This window comes from Solanum verrucosum, unplaced genomic scaffold, assembly GCF_900185275.1.
Source record: "Solanum verrucosum unplaced genomic scaffold, falcon-dt-bn FXZP01000238.1, whole genome shotgun sequence".
In the NCBI taxonomy this organism is placed as follows: Eukaryota; Viridiplantae; Streptophyta; class Magnoliopsida; order Solanales; family Solanaceae; genus Solanum; species Solanum verrucosum.
This window is the reverse complement of record NW_026020630.1, coordinates 446,548-459,982: the sequence shown is the minus strand read 5'-3', so window position 1 is coordinate 459,982 and position 13,435 is coordinate 446,548. Positions and strand designations below refer to the sequence as shown.

Sequence of the window (13,435 nt, the reverse complement as noted above, 5' to 3'; positions counted from 1 at the left end):
CCACACATATTATTTGATTGAAAATTTTCTTTAACTTGTCCATCGGTATGGCTCATTTGATTTGGCAGGTGGCTATTCATATGGATGACAACATAATACGTCTGTCAAAAAAATATCTTAACTTGGGGAGGGGGAGAGGGAGAGAGGGGGGCGGGGGTGAACCTTATACATTTAACTATTTGATATTTAGTACTCATTGTTTCGACTAATCTAGAATAATCAGACTAATGATTTGTACTTTGTTGAACTAAAGGTGAATTTAGAATTTAAATTTTATGAATTTAACAATCTCTAGTTAATACTTAATGCTATAAAATAATAGTTGAGTTCGACTACAATAACATATCCAATGTAATCTTACAAATTGGGCCTGAAAAGGGTAGGATATACACAAACTTTACGCTATCTTTGTGGGGTAGGAAGGTTTTTTCCAGTAGACCCCTGATTCAAAAAAAATGTATCCGACACAAGATTATAAAAAAAAAAAAAAAAAAGACAACAAAATAAATGCAATAACAAATAGTAATACACTGGGAAGAATAAGAAACTACGATATAACTAAATAATACTAAACCAAAAATAATAATTGAGTTTACAAACAAATATCAAGGGTGGCTATATATAGAATAATAGAAGTACAAATCACTTTCTGTAGAGAATTATAGTGATATTACACATTGTTACATCACTTACATTAACACAACAAACAAACAACAACGGACAACTCGATTCACTAAGCTCCCGCTATGCGTGGAATCCGCGGAAGGACTAATTGCATTCTCTATAATTAGTTGTGTTTTAATGGTACTAAGACATTTCTGCGGTATTCTGCCAATCCCCACAATGGAAATATATTTCTATATGCTGCATAGTGCATCATACAATTCCTCAAGAAAACACCAGTTATTTCCTGCACATATTTATAAAGTCAGATAAAAGCAATATTTTGATAAAACTGGTTTTAGCAAATCTCTGTTCTTTTAAATATTGTTTTGCCATTTTGAAAGAGCTTGTTTCTTTATATTAATTAATCAATATCAATCAAATACGACTAGATTCAAAACTAGTTCCGAGTCAAGACTATATGAATCATCTATGTCTGTTTCGTTTAAATCCAGTCTATTTCATTCTAATACTTGATACAGATTAATTTGCGGAGTAATTACCTGCTGTGGGAAGTCACCATCTTCCATCTGAGAATTAATCAACAGCTTTGCTGCGCGGTGGAGGGGCCTCGGATCTCTATCAACCTGTCCAAATAAGGAAGTTGGTAAATAAATCTTGAACAAGAAACTTTTTACTATGATGGTGAATAAATTTAGCATTTTACTAATGGTAACAAGGAATTAACCTGGCCAGAGTGAATCAATCCCATCAATGCCCATGCAGTTTGTACAAGATTCGAGTGTTCTGTTTCAAGCTCTGTATATACCTGTTTGATCAAATACAAAGTTGATCATAGTTGTCTTATGAACAGTCATCTTTATATTTCCTCCTCGAATGGAGCAAGATTCATGTCTAGAGTTCATGTAACCGACCTTTACATGGCCGTTTTATGCTTTTACATTACCTTGTCAGGACAAGAACGGTAGCTTTCTCCCCAACCACCATCAGACCTTTGTGTTCTTAGAAGAAATTCTACGCCTTTACGAACAGCTGCACAGTTGCTGTACGACAAGCCTACAGCAGCAAGCCCTTCAAGAGCAAACCAGGAAGCATATATGAAGCACACACCCCAGTTACCATACCTGTTGACACGATTAATCATGTCATAATCGATAGAGCAGAAAGGAACTTGCAAGTTCAAGGGCTCACAAGAGAAATATCATATACCATGAACCGTCAGGCTTCTGTACATCTTCAATATATTTAACACCATTATTAATAAAATTGTCAACCTCCTTGGTTCGGTGTCCAGGGTATAGCTTCTTAAAACGAACAAGTGCTTGGATTGCCGAGCTAGTGCACTCAACATGCCTGGAATGACATTGAATCAGTGTGAAGCAGTAAAACGGAGACTAGGAATGGGAAAAAAAAAAACTAAAGGGAGAGAGAGAAACAAATCTTACTCATGCTCAATAACAATATCCTCGAAAAATTCAGTAGGATTGAGAAACTGAGAAATACAACAACCAAGAAAATTACTTATTCAGGTTCAGGGAAGATTATAGAAGAGGTTGAAGGTTTTCGACAACCTTGAAATGAAGCAGATATATAAACTTACTATCTTATGAATCTCAAAACTCAAACGATTATTTTACTTGGCAGAGAAGTTACCTCCAAATACTCTGCGGCCCCTGCAGGTTCCCATCCTGCTAAACCCCCATTCTTGCTCTGCAGTTTATTTAAAATAGATCTCATCATTACGAGAAATGAGCCAAATGACGAATGACTAAATTCAGAAAAAATGAATTCATTTCACAATTCACAGGTAGCCAGGTATTGGATAGGCTTCTCTTGGAATCATTGTACAAGCAGAAAACAACTGCAGATTAAATGACTTAATGATTTGAGGACACATCTTTCAGTGTCTACCTGTAATGAAAGAATAACATTCACCGAGTCATACAGTCGCACTGGATCCATTGCCTCACCAACTAATTCAGGAGGCATTGTAGAGAAGAGAAGGCAGCACTAGATAAACAAAAATAAGAAGATATCAGGTCAATTTACTAGCACTTATCATCATACCATTTTTCAACAATTACAAGTTGAAATCTCATTTCATTGAAAAGTTAGGTACCGTTAATGCTTCGGCAGTGCAATCAGATACTTGCCATCCATGATCTTGATCTGCAAAAGGCCATGATCCTTTTGAGATATGCCGATACATACCTTTAAAATCACCAGAAGGATTGTCCTTCATCTGCAAGAAGTCACTTACATTAATAAAGTCCGCAATTTGAAAGAGCTGATATGCTCATGATCTAAACATCCAAACCTGAGATTGTTTTATAAAGTCATGTCCCTTTCTAAGAGTATCTGATATCTCATCATTCATCTCACTGGCCAATAGTGCTTGAATAGCTAAACTAGCATCCCATGATTGACTACTACAACCCTGCAATTCAACAACAAATACTCGCCAATTTCAGTAACAAATGTTTGCATCACTTCAAACTAGGAAAAGGGGGCAAGATTTTTTATATTACAAACACACGTTAATTGTAAATGAGCTCCTGTTCTCAACTCATTGTGGTTTGTGAAATAGTACTATTCAGATCTACCAACCTGCATTTTCATTCCATCTTCAGCTACCCATAAATAATCTGGGATCCTAGCAAGATGTTTTTTGAAATGATCGCCATTGGGATCCTCAACCCAACAAGCAAGCATACTCAATACCTACACCGTCAAAGTGTTACATTCAGTGTTCTCTAACAATTGAACTATTGTAGTCATTAAGAGAATGCAGGTAATTTATTAGTCTGTCAAAAATGAATTAGTTTCAGTACTTTTTCCACACATCCCATGGTGATGTATCGACTATTCTCGTCTTCGTAGTGTATGTGTTGCATGGTAACTTCAAGAGCTTTATTTCTCAGCTTGTTGAAAGGCCAACGAGTCAATAGAGGCTCGGTACATATGTAGAGACTATCCCACATCAAATCTTGAACCAATGGATGCGGGTAATAAAGATCCTCCTGCAGCAACAAGTTCATGTTTGAGCATTTGTAGAAGATGGTATGATGTAGACACTAACTTCAACGCTGAGGACTCGTTTGGTCCGTAGACAAGGTTATACAGGGACAAATAACACCAAACTTCATGTCGGGATTGTTTTTCTTATCTTGGTAATCAAACAACCTTTGAGAGTCATACCTTAGCACATACATGGCGCACTTTTTTCCAGTTAATTTCATCATATGGCTGATCATACAGCTCTTCCCTCAATTGCAAAATGAGAGGTGTGATTGGACCAACAAATCTCTTCCCATAGAGATAAGACATTGGCATGTAGACCGTTCGGCAGTAACACCACATTTTTGCTGCAGTTAAATAACAAGGAATAAAAATATTAACCAACCTGGATGACATGCACGAGGAATAAAAATGTTTAACCAACCTGGATGCACGGGAAGAAAAGATGGAAGAATCCAAAACTCAGGTGGCATTGGATTGGTTCCTATCCATTCGAAAGCTCCAAGAATCTGATTGAAAGAAGGGGAGATTTCTCAGCACAAGAAGACAAGGTTGCTCGGATCCTCCAAAAACATTGCCGCACCCATGTCAGATCTTCAAAAATGCACGACAACATTTTGGAAGAGTAATCGTAAACATAGCACGAAGACATACATGACACCAGAAATTTACTTGAATATAGGAAATGATTAGTTTAAATAATATCACGCCGTCTATAAGATAATTACAACAGGATAAAATTCACTAACAATGTGAAATTTTTTGTACATTGTCACTTGTCAGTATATATACTATCTACTATCTGTTATAACAAGTTAAAATATATGGATAGGATATATAATTTGTACACTATCAGTGTATATAAGTTAAATACTAGTCATACCGAGAGCCATGTTTTTCCCCAAGAAGGAATGGCGATGACACTACCATGATCAAGAATCCATTTCCTTGCTCTAGCACAAGCATTGTTTATGCCACCATCTGGTCCTTCTCCAAGGATCCTCATGCAAATGTAACTCAGCGCTGTACAGAACATAGTACTGTGACCTTCTATGTGCAAACCCCATCCACCATCTTCATTCTGAATAATGCAGAATGCTGTTAGTAATCTGGAAATGAGTTTTAACTTTTATGCACTCACAGTATATATAATCTATTGTCTATAGTAATCTTAATTTAGTAACATAAAAATGCTGTAATTACTTATTATAGCCTATCAAAATACATCAATAGATTCTTTATACAATCAGCATTTGATGATCCCTCGATTTAAATTTGTTTGTCTTGCTTTCCTTTTTGAAACTCTTTAATTCTAACTTTCCACAAGACAACAAAATTAAAGGACATTTTGGTACATTATACATGGGCATAATACATAAACATGCATTTTAACTTGGCCTCAATAGACATTTTTGCCCTACAATTCTAGTTGTACACAAGTAAACACTTAACATGTATAAAGTTGAACGTAGAACGTTTGAGATGCAAATTGCCACGTAGAATGCGACTGTTTTTACTTATTCAATTTTATACAAGTTTAATTGTTTACTTGTGCACACCCAAAGCAAACTTGGCTTCAACTAATATATATGTCCTCTAACTTTGGGTGTGCACAAGCAAGTACTTAAACTTGTATAAAATTAAACAAATAGACACATTCATCATACATGGTTGTCATATGTGTATTATGTTATGTAAGACACGTATGTCTATTTGTTCAATTTTATATAAATTTAAGTGTGTAACTGTACATATCTAAAGTTGGAGGGCAATAATGACACCTAAAGTAAAGTTAAAAGTGCATATTTATATATTATATCTATACTCATTGTGGCATTAAGTCATATACCTGGTGACAGTATATATATCGAAGAATTTCCTTCCGATGTTCAGCTGGGAATATAGTATTAAGATGCCCAGTAATATACATACACATAACCTGAAACAATTTTGGCTTTAGTCCATCCATTTTGTCAAAAGAAATTTTACGAATCAAAATGAAAAATCTTACCAGAGGTGGAAGAAAGAAGAGAGGTCCAGCACTTTCAGCAGGCCAATGTCCATCAGTAGCCTGTAAAGCTGAGAAGAAATGGACAGCTCTACGCAATGCAATTGTAGCAATTTCATGGCTAATTTCTTCACCTTCTTCTACTTTTACTGCAGAAATTCTCTGTTTGAAATTCTTCTCTCTGAGGAACTGCACAAATATTGTACCTCTTTTAAATTACGCATAATATATAAATAACCCTTAACTCGGCTTCAAATTATAACTTTGATAATGCACAAAGAAACACTTTAACTATCCAAAATTTAAATAAAAAAATACTCCAACGTGATATACAAATACTCCGACTTGGATAAGTGAACCACTTAGTTGTTGCCAACTAACTAAAATAAATACACCTAGATTTTAAAAATAATAAAAATAAATTATAATATAGAATAAGGTGAAACTGAAAACAAATTCATTTTTAGGAAAAAAAAATTAGTACCTCTTCTCCTCTTTCTTCTAAAAAAAAATCTTAATCTATATTTCTAAAATTCATGGCCGTTATATTCAAATCAAAGAAAAAATTGTTCAAGACATGTGCTGAAATTTCGTATACTTGAGCGGTTACCTATTCTTCTTCCTCAATTTAATCAAGGTTCAACACTTTACAAACAAGAATTCTTCTTTTCGTTAGTTTGAAGTGTGTTTGTACTTTAAGTTGTCAAATACTTAATGGGAAAAAAAGATGGTGCTTTGTGTGTTGTGATTGTCATAGTGAGTAGCAAATTACAATTATGAATTTTTGGAGGCCAAAAAATGAACATATGGTGCTAAAAATTATTAAGTAAAATGGTGCACTCAAAGTCTTTGATAAATTGTTTGAATGAATTTTTTAGAGATTTTTGTCAAATTCGAGTAGCAATATGATACCTAATCAAAATGTAAGGAGTCCCTTAAGTGTGGATCAGAATACTTGATTGAGAGCCTTCAGACTTAAATTGCATTCGACTTTTACAAGTGTATACTCACCCCATCTTGCCAAAAAAAAAACTTCATTATAGCTTTTTTTCACAATAACAAAAAAAATAATTCAATGTCACTTGCATTTTGTTGCATTTTGCAATGAACAGCAAATAATTCAAAAAAAGGAAAAATTGTTGAAAAAATTCGAAAGAGAATAAAATGAAATATAATTTTAAAAATGAGTATATATATATATATGGATTGATTAAAGATTTAATTGTCTTTTTAATGTTTTTTACTGTTGGCCCCCTCAATTTTTACATCTGACGCACCTAATTGGGTGTATTTCACGCATTTTGTCAGGTAGGATCCAGGTGTTTTTTTGTTTAAGTTTTGAATAGTTAAAATGTCTACTTGTGCACTAACAAAGTTAAAGGTCAAAGTTATAATTTGAAACCAAGTTAAGGTCTAATTTATGTATTATGCCTCTAAATTATAATTAATAGGAGTGTTTCATCACAATATTCATACTAATTAATATATAATCATATATCTTGATAAATGATCTGAAACAAGTAATTAAAAAATATGGAGAAAAAATAAAAAAACAAATATGCTAAAAGTGAGAAGTTAAAATAAAAATATATATTTAATAACTTTCTACTATTTGTCAATGCTAAGATTTATCCGAAAATTCAAAGGACATAGAATAGTCTATAAAACTAGTGTGTATCTAATCTATGTAATTAATTACTAAACTAGTGGAATTTCTATAAGGTGCTCAATGCTCATTTATAAATTGCATAATAATTTACCCTTTAACTTGGCATCATTTCACATTTAACTTGTAGACAGTTGAACAAGTAGACACATGGATTATATGTGGTATAATACACATATGACATTGCGTAGGATTCCACATAGAACATATGTATTTATTTGTTCAATTTTATACAAATTTAAATATTTATTTATGCATATTTAAAATTGAAGGACATAAATATAAGCTAAGGTCAAGTTAACCGACATATGTATGAATTATGCCTTTATAAATGGTCTATAAAACTAACTCTTTAAGCATTTCAAAATGGCATGAATCAATAAATGGGTCATTATCCAATCTTGAATCAGAATCTAGATGACTTATTAAACAATGAATTAATTCAATATGTCTAATTTTTTGTCGAGTTTTAATTTATTATAATTTGGATATAAAACTAAAACTAATCTTTTTTTAAAAAATATAAAAACATATTAGATAAAAATTGTTATTTAAACATTTTCGTAGATTAATTTTATTATCTTAATCTTTTTATTAAAAAAAAAAAGATAGTTGTAGACCTGCATTCTCCAAAGAAGATCGCTATTAGGCTTGACTTTATAACGATTGTTCCAAAATTGCTGACGGGCCTTTTCGATCTCGGCCCGTTCTTCTGTAGTTCCAATATTTGGGTCGAACTCCCACGTTTGTCGTCCAACGTAGTTATTTGTGCTGTATAAATATGCATCTTGCCCTTGAGCAATCGTCAATTTCCACATTCTTGATTTCTTCTTCTACTTAAAAAGGATAACAATTTAGTGATATCAATGAGAATCTCATATATAGGGTGTGTTTGGTATGATGGAAAATGTTTTCCTGAAAAATAAGTTGATTTTTGACTTATTTTCTCATGTTTGGTTGGTGAGTAGAAAATATTTTCCGAAAAAGATTTTTAGCATTTGATTTATGAATGAAAAAATATTTTTGAGAAATATCTTTTATTTTTACTAGAGTAGAAAATAATTTTGAGATTGAAAATATTTTTTAAAAACAAACTTAAATTTTATTTGGGGCGTGGGGGGGTGGTAGGGGGTGAGTGAGGGGGCGGGGGGATCGAGGGTAGGGGTGAAAAATTGAAATTTTGAAGTTGAAAATATTTTTTTAAAACAAACTTACATATTTTTTTTGGGGAGTGGGGGCTGGTAGGGGGTGGGGGGGTCGAGGGTTGGGCTGAAAAAATAAAATTTTGAAATTGAAAATATTTTTTAAAAACAAACTTAATTTTTTTTTTGGGTGGGGGGCTGGTAGGGGGGTGGGGGGTCGAGGGTAGGGGGTGAAAAAATGAAATTTTGAAATTGAAAATATTTTTTAAAAACAAACTTAAATTATTTTTTTGGGGGGGTAGGGGGTGGGTGGGTGGGAGATCGAGGGTAGGGGTGAAAAAATGAAATTTTGAAATTGAAAATATTTTTTTTAAAACAAACTTTTAATTATTTTTTTTGGGGGGGAGGGGGGAGTGTGGGGCTGGTGGTTGGGGGTGGTCGAGGGTGGGGTGGGTGAAAATAAAATTTTGAAATTGGAAATATTTTCTAAAAACAAACTTTAATTTATTTATTTTTAGGGGTGGGGATGGGGGTGGTAGGGGGCTGGAGGGAGGGTGGGTGGGTCGGGGTGAGGGTGGGATAAAAAAATTGAAGTTGAAATTTTTTTTTAAAAAATAAGCTTTAAATTTACTTTTTCAAAAAAAAAGAATTGATTTTTTCAACAAAAAAGTTGTAATTTGAAATTGGTGGAAAGTTTTGGAAAATGTTTTCCTTGATTTTTAAAGGGAAGTCATTTTCCTTGAATTTGAGGAAAATGAATTGATTTGGAAAACATTTTCCAAAACATTTAACCCAACCAAACATGAGAAAATTGGAAAATATTTTCCGAAAAATATTTTCCTTCATACCAAACACACCCGTAATGTATGTGAATTCAATTATCTAAAGGCGGAGACGACCATATGGATACAATAAGCGAAATATAATCAATTGAATATTCTTGTAAGCAATTATATGTATTTTTTTAAAACCTTATGTGATATATTTTATTAGTCAGTTTAAAAAGGAAGTATATATTTCTACATTTAATAACAATTTAACTTCAAACTCTCGATTTTATCTTTAATGAGATTATTCATAGTGATACATACTTCTATATCTTATTTTAGACCACAAATTTTAAAGATTGTTAAACTTCGTGTGCAATTAAACACCTTTATGTAAATTGGGATTAAGTGAATACAATATATATAGACAAGAGTCATAATTTTTAGTTTATATGTTTTTATATCACTTTTTTCAGTTTATTACATTCTTGATAAATTATTCATACACATAACTAATTACTATTTTTTTTACAAATACAAATACAATTTTGAGCCAAAATTATTAAATTTCAATGAATTTGTAACTATAACATTTGTTTTGCCCTTGCATGTAGATTAAAATTACTTTTCTTATACAAAGATTGCACCACCCCGTTTTCATCAAACCACTAATAGGAGGACAGACATATAAAACTTTTTTTTAACCCTCTTCAGGAGTTTTCACTTTTTTTACTCTCTTAATAATTTAAAGAGAAAATACATCAAATCACTCTTTAACATGACAATAAAAATTACTTCAGCACTTTAATTATATGAGCATTTAAATATCCCTTTGACAACTTTCACTCTAACACTACAATTTCAAGTGTGAAAGTGCATTACACAAGTGCCTTGTTAGTGCCAAATCAATATCACGTCAAAGCCACATAAAAAATATATTTAAGTTTATTTAAAAAAAAAAAAAAATTTACGAGAAAAAAGATAAATATACCCTCAAACTATCATAAATAATATGTAGATATCTTTCGCCATACTTATGGGATATTGTTGCCCCTCCCATCCAAAAACTAGGGCATATATGCCCTTCACTCTAACGAAAGACTAAATAGGGACGCGTGACGCAATCGTATCTATCGATCCGATATTTAATAAATGTCAAATTGGTGGATAATATTATGACATGTGTATGTTCGTTAGTATAATGTATATATATATATGCTTTAGTTTTTGGACGACAGGGGCACTAATGTCCCAAAAGTATGACCAAGGATATCTGCATATCATTTACTATAGTTCGGAATAATTGAAAAATCTTTTACACCACGATTGGAAAACATCAAACAACGAGTCACCCAAAATTTCAGAAAGTTGGATCAAATTTTTTGTTCTAATATAGGCACAAACCTTATTGATGAAATGTAGGGAGCTTGACTAGTTGAAGATGTCATAATTAAAAGTAACTTCAATTTTAATTTTGACCGTCATTATTGAAGAAAATTAACTCTAATTTAAAGACAATAATAATAAAGTAAGATGATTTCTATGCATATTCAGTTTAAATAAGAAAAAAAGTTTTAGGAAAAAAAAATGAGAATGAAAGTGCAGAAAAGAGTGGGAGGAGAAAGATAAATGGCATTAGGTGGAGGCTTTGAAGAAGGTAAAAAAGTGTGTCAGTGTATTTTTTATTTTTTATTTTTTTTTGGGGGGGTGGGGTGTCGAAGAAGGAGAAGTGGGGGGGTGGCGTGGGTGGGTGGTGTATTTTGAAGAAGGAAAAAGGGGGTGGGGGGCTTCAAAGAAAGAGAAAGAGCTAGGGTAGGGTGAGTGTGTTTTTTTTTTGTAAAAAATATATCTATTTTTTAATAATATATCTATACATATATATCACTGTATCAATTTTTTCTATTTTTTTTTATATACGTGTCTTCAATTAATTCTTTTAGTCATGTCAATTTTTTGGGTGAAATTAAATTTAATTGAAATTTTTTAAAGGGGTATTTAAATATCTAAGTTTTGTTATCAGGTTCATAAATGATTTAATGCATTTCTTTAATACAAACTTACAATCTTAAAATTGAAAGTGAGAATACTTACCAACTGAATATCTCTCTTGTTGGCTCTAAATGTACAATAATTTTGCAAGCAAAAATACTAAAGATGAAGTGATCACAAAAATGTTTTGTTAAAAAAGAGAGTGAGAGAGAGTAAAAACTCACCAAGTTTGGTAGGTTGAAAGAGAAGAAATCATAAATTATGTTTGTGTTGTAAAAATGAGTGATCTATGCAACTATTTATACAAAAAAATAAAGGATTTTTAGTTGTTTTTTTTTGTCATTATTATTATTATATTGAAGAGTCATTAAAGGTCGGCAATGAGTCTGAGGAGTTGTACAATGAGCAATATAAATCTATATATCTATATAAAGCTGAATTTAGAAAATGATGTGACATTTCTATGACCACCATTTCATTTATCTTTTTCCTCAATTTTTTTATTTTTTAAATTCGTTTCTTAATATAATAATCTACTAAATACCTCTAATGCATCTATTAACCTACAATTAAAGAGGATGATGAAAATTTTTAACATAAAGAATATATTTATTGTTGCAATAGAAAATGAACAGTTGTAACGGTTTTGTAATCAACCAATTAAAAAATTATAAAAAAATATGTAGGAGATCACATAATTTGTAAGTAACTTGACAAAATGGACGAATCATTGGAAGAAAAGATTTACTACTTCAGGTAAATTAATTTTTTGAAAAGTTTTACTACCTTGGATAGATCAAATTTTTGATTTGTTAGTACAAATAAAACTAGGCTGGAAAACACATATTCTGAAGGTAAATTGACAAAATGGAAGAATCATTTCAATAGCTGATTTGCTCCTTCAGGTAAATTGATTTTTTGCTTTATTTGTGTAAATAAACATCATGCAGGAGATGAAATCAAGAACTCATAGCAAGAGATGATTTACTAGCTCAGATAAATAAAAAAATTTGATATGTTTGTATGAATGAATTCGTTAGAATATACCTGTGTAAATTTGACCATTTTATGCCAACAAGAATTACAACAAGCGGATCTAGCAAAATAAGAATGAAATCCTATTTAATAATTCAATATACTTGAAGATCGAAAAACATCAACATGTCTTCTAACATTCAACTTGTGAACCGTGGAAATGATGCCACCATGAAATATTAATTCTCTCATTCTATTCTTTTTTATTTACAAATAACGACAAAGCTCTCTGAAACTAATTTAGAGATGAGAAGTAGAGATTTCATAATGAACAAAAAATTCACCGACTCCTTCACTTTGTCTCTTTTTCTAATGATGACAGAATGTTATCTCTTCATGAAAAGAGAAACAGACAGTATCTCAAAATTCTTTCAAAGATATTGATGTAAGAAGAAAAATCATGTAATAATCATTTTTCTTTAAAATAAAAGACTTATGAAAGGATTTTGCACTATAATTTCTTCTACAAGAAAATATATATTGAGAAGAAAAAAATCATTTTAATTGAGAAACTTATAGAAAGAATGATAGGTGGTTCAAGAGCAAGAAGAATTATTTAGAGAGAGAATCAATTTATTTATGAAATTCCTATTAAATTAGGAAGGAATAAGGAGAAAATAAGGATAAATGTTTATTCTAATTCCTTTTTCTTCCCTTAAAAACGTCTTTTTATTCCCCCTCCCTTAAAAACGTTTTTTGTTGAATTTTTCCTTATTTATTTTTAATTAAAGTTTGTTTATTTTCTTTTATATATTTTCAATTGAAGTTTTTTTATTTTCTTTTATATATCTTTAATTAAGTTTTATTTCTTAAAATTATATATATATGACGTGACATTTTTTCGGGCCTGAAATTTTATTTATATTTTTGTAGTTTTTTTGTTTTTAAATTTTATATTATTTTTTAAATTCTAAAAGACTGAAAATTTCATTTTATTGAATATCAAAGTGACCATATTTAATTTCATTCATCATCAATCATTCTATTTTTTTTTACTTCCTTACCTTAATTTGATCATTACTCTCATTTATATCATTTCCTTAAAGCACTTTTTAAAAAAAAAATTATTTATCTATAAGGTATTGAAATAATATGGAAAGTTATAAAAAAAAAATTGATTCTCTTTTCTGATAAAAAAGAATAATATGATAGTTTGAAAATGAATGAGAAGACAAGGCATGAAATT

The 13,435-nt window shown here is 31.2% G+C and overlaps 1 protein-coding gene across 2 annotated transcripts; it reads right to left on the bottom strand.

The window, feature by feature from the left end:
- Nucleotides 1-615: 615 nt before the first annotated feature.
- On the bottom strand, nucleotides 616-5,839 carry LOC125811560 (delta-amyrin synthase). 2 transcript variants are annotated; one of them, XM_049491065.1, is made up of 17 exons: nucleotides 5,654-5,839; nucleotides 5,492-5,581; nucleotides 4,526-4,723; nucleotides 4,067-4,151; nucleotides 3,823-3,989; nucleotides 3,456-3,644; nucleotides 3,232-3,345; nucleotides 2,942-3,061; nucleotides 2,744-2,866; nucleotides 2,536-2,634; nucleotides 2,278-2,334; nucleotides 2,070-2,116; nucleotides 1,834-1,977; nucleotides 1,571-1,748; nucleotides 1,352-1,432; nucleotides 1,167-1,250; nucleotides 616-910 (listed from the first exon to the last, which is right to left on the bottom strand). In XM_049491065.1, exons 2-17 carry the CDS (start codon nucleotides 5,576-5,578, stop codon nucleotides 788-790), a joined length of 1,896 nt encoding a protein of 631 aa, XP_049347022.1. In that variant the 5' UTR covers nucleotides 5,579-5,581; nucleotides 5,654-5,839; the 3' UTR covers nucleotides 616-787. The 2 variants fall into 2 exon arrangements, with proteins under 2 accessions (XP_049347022.1, XP_049347021.1); XM_049491064.1 differs by lacking the exons at nucleotides 4,526-4,723; nucleotides 5,492-5,581; nucleotides 5,654-5,839 and having other exon boundaries at nucleotides 3,823-4,027; nucleotides 4,067-4,152.
- Between the last annotated feature and the right edge of the window lie 7,596 nt (nucleotides 5,840-13,435).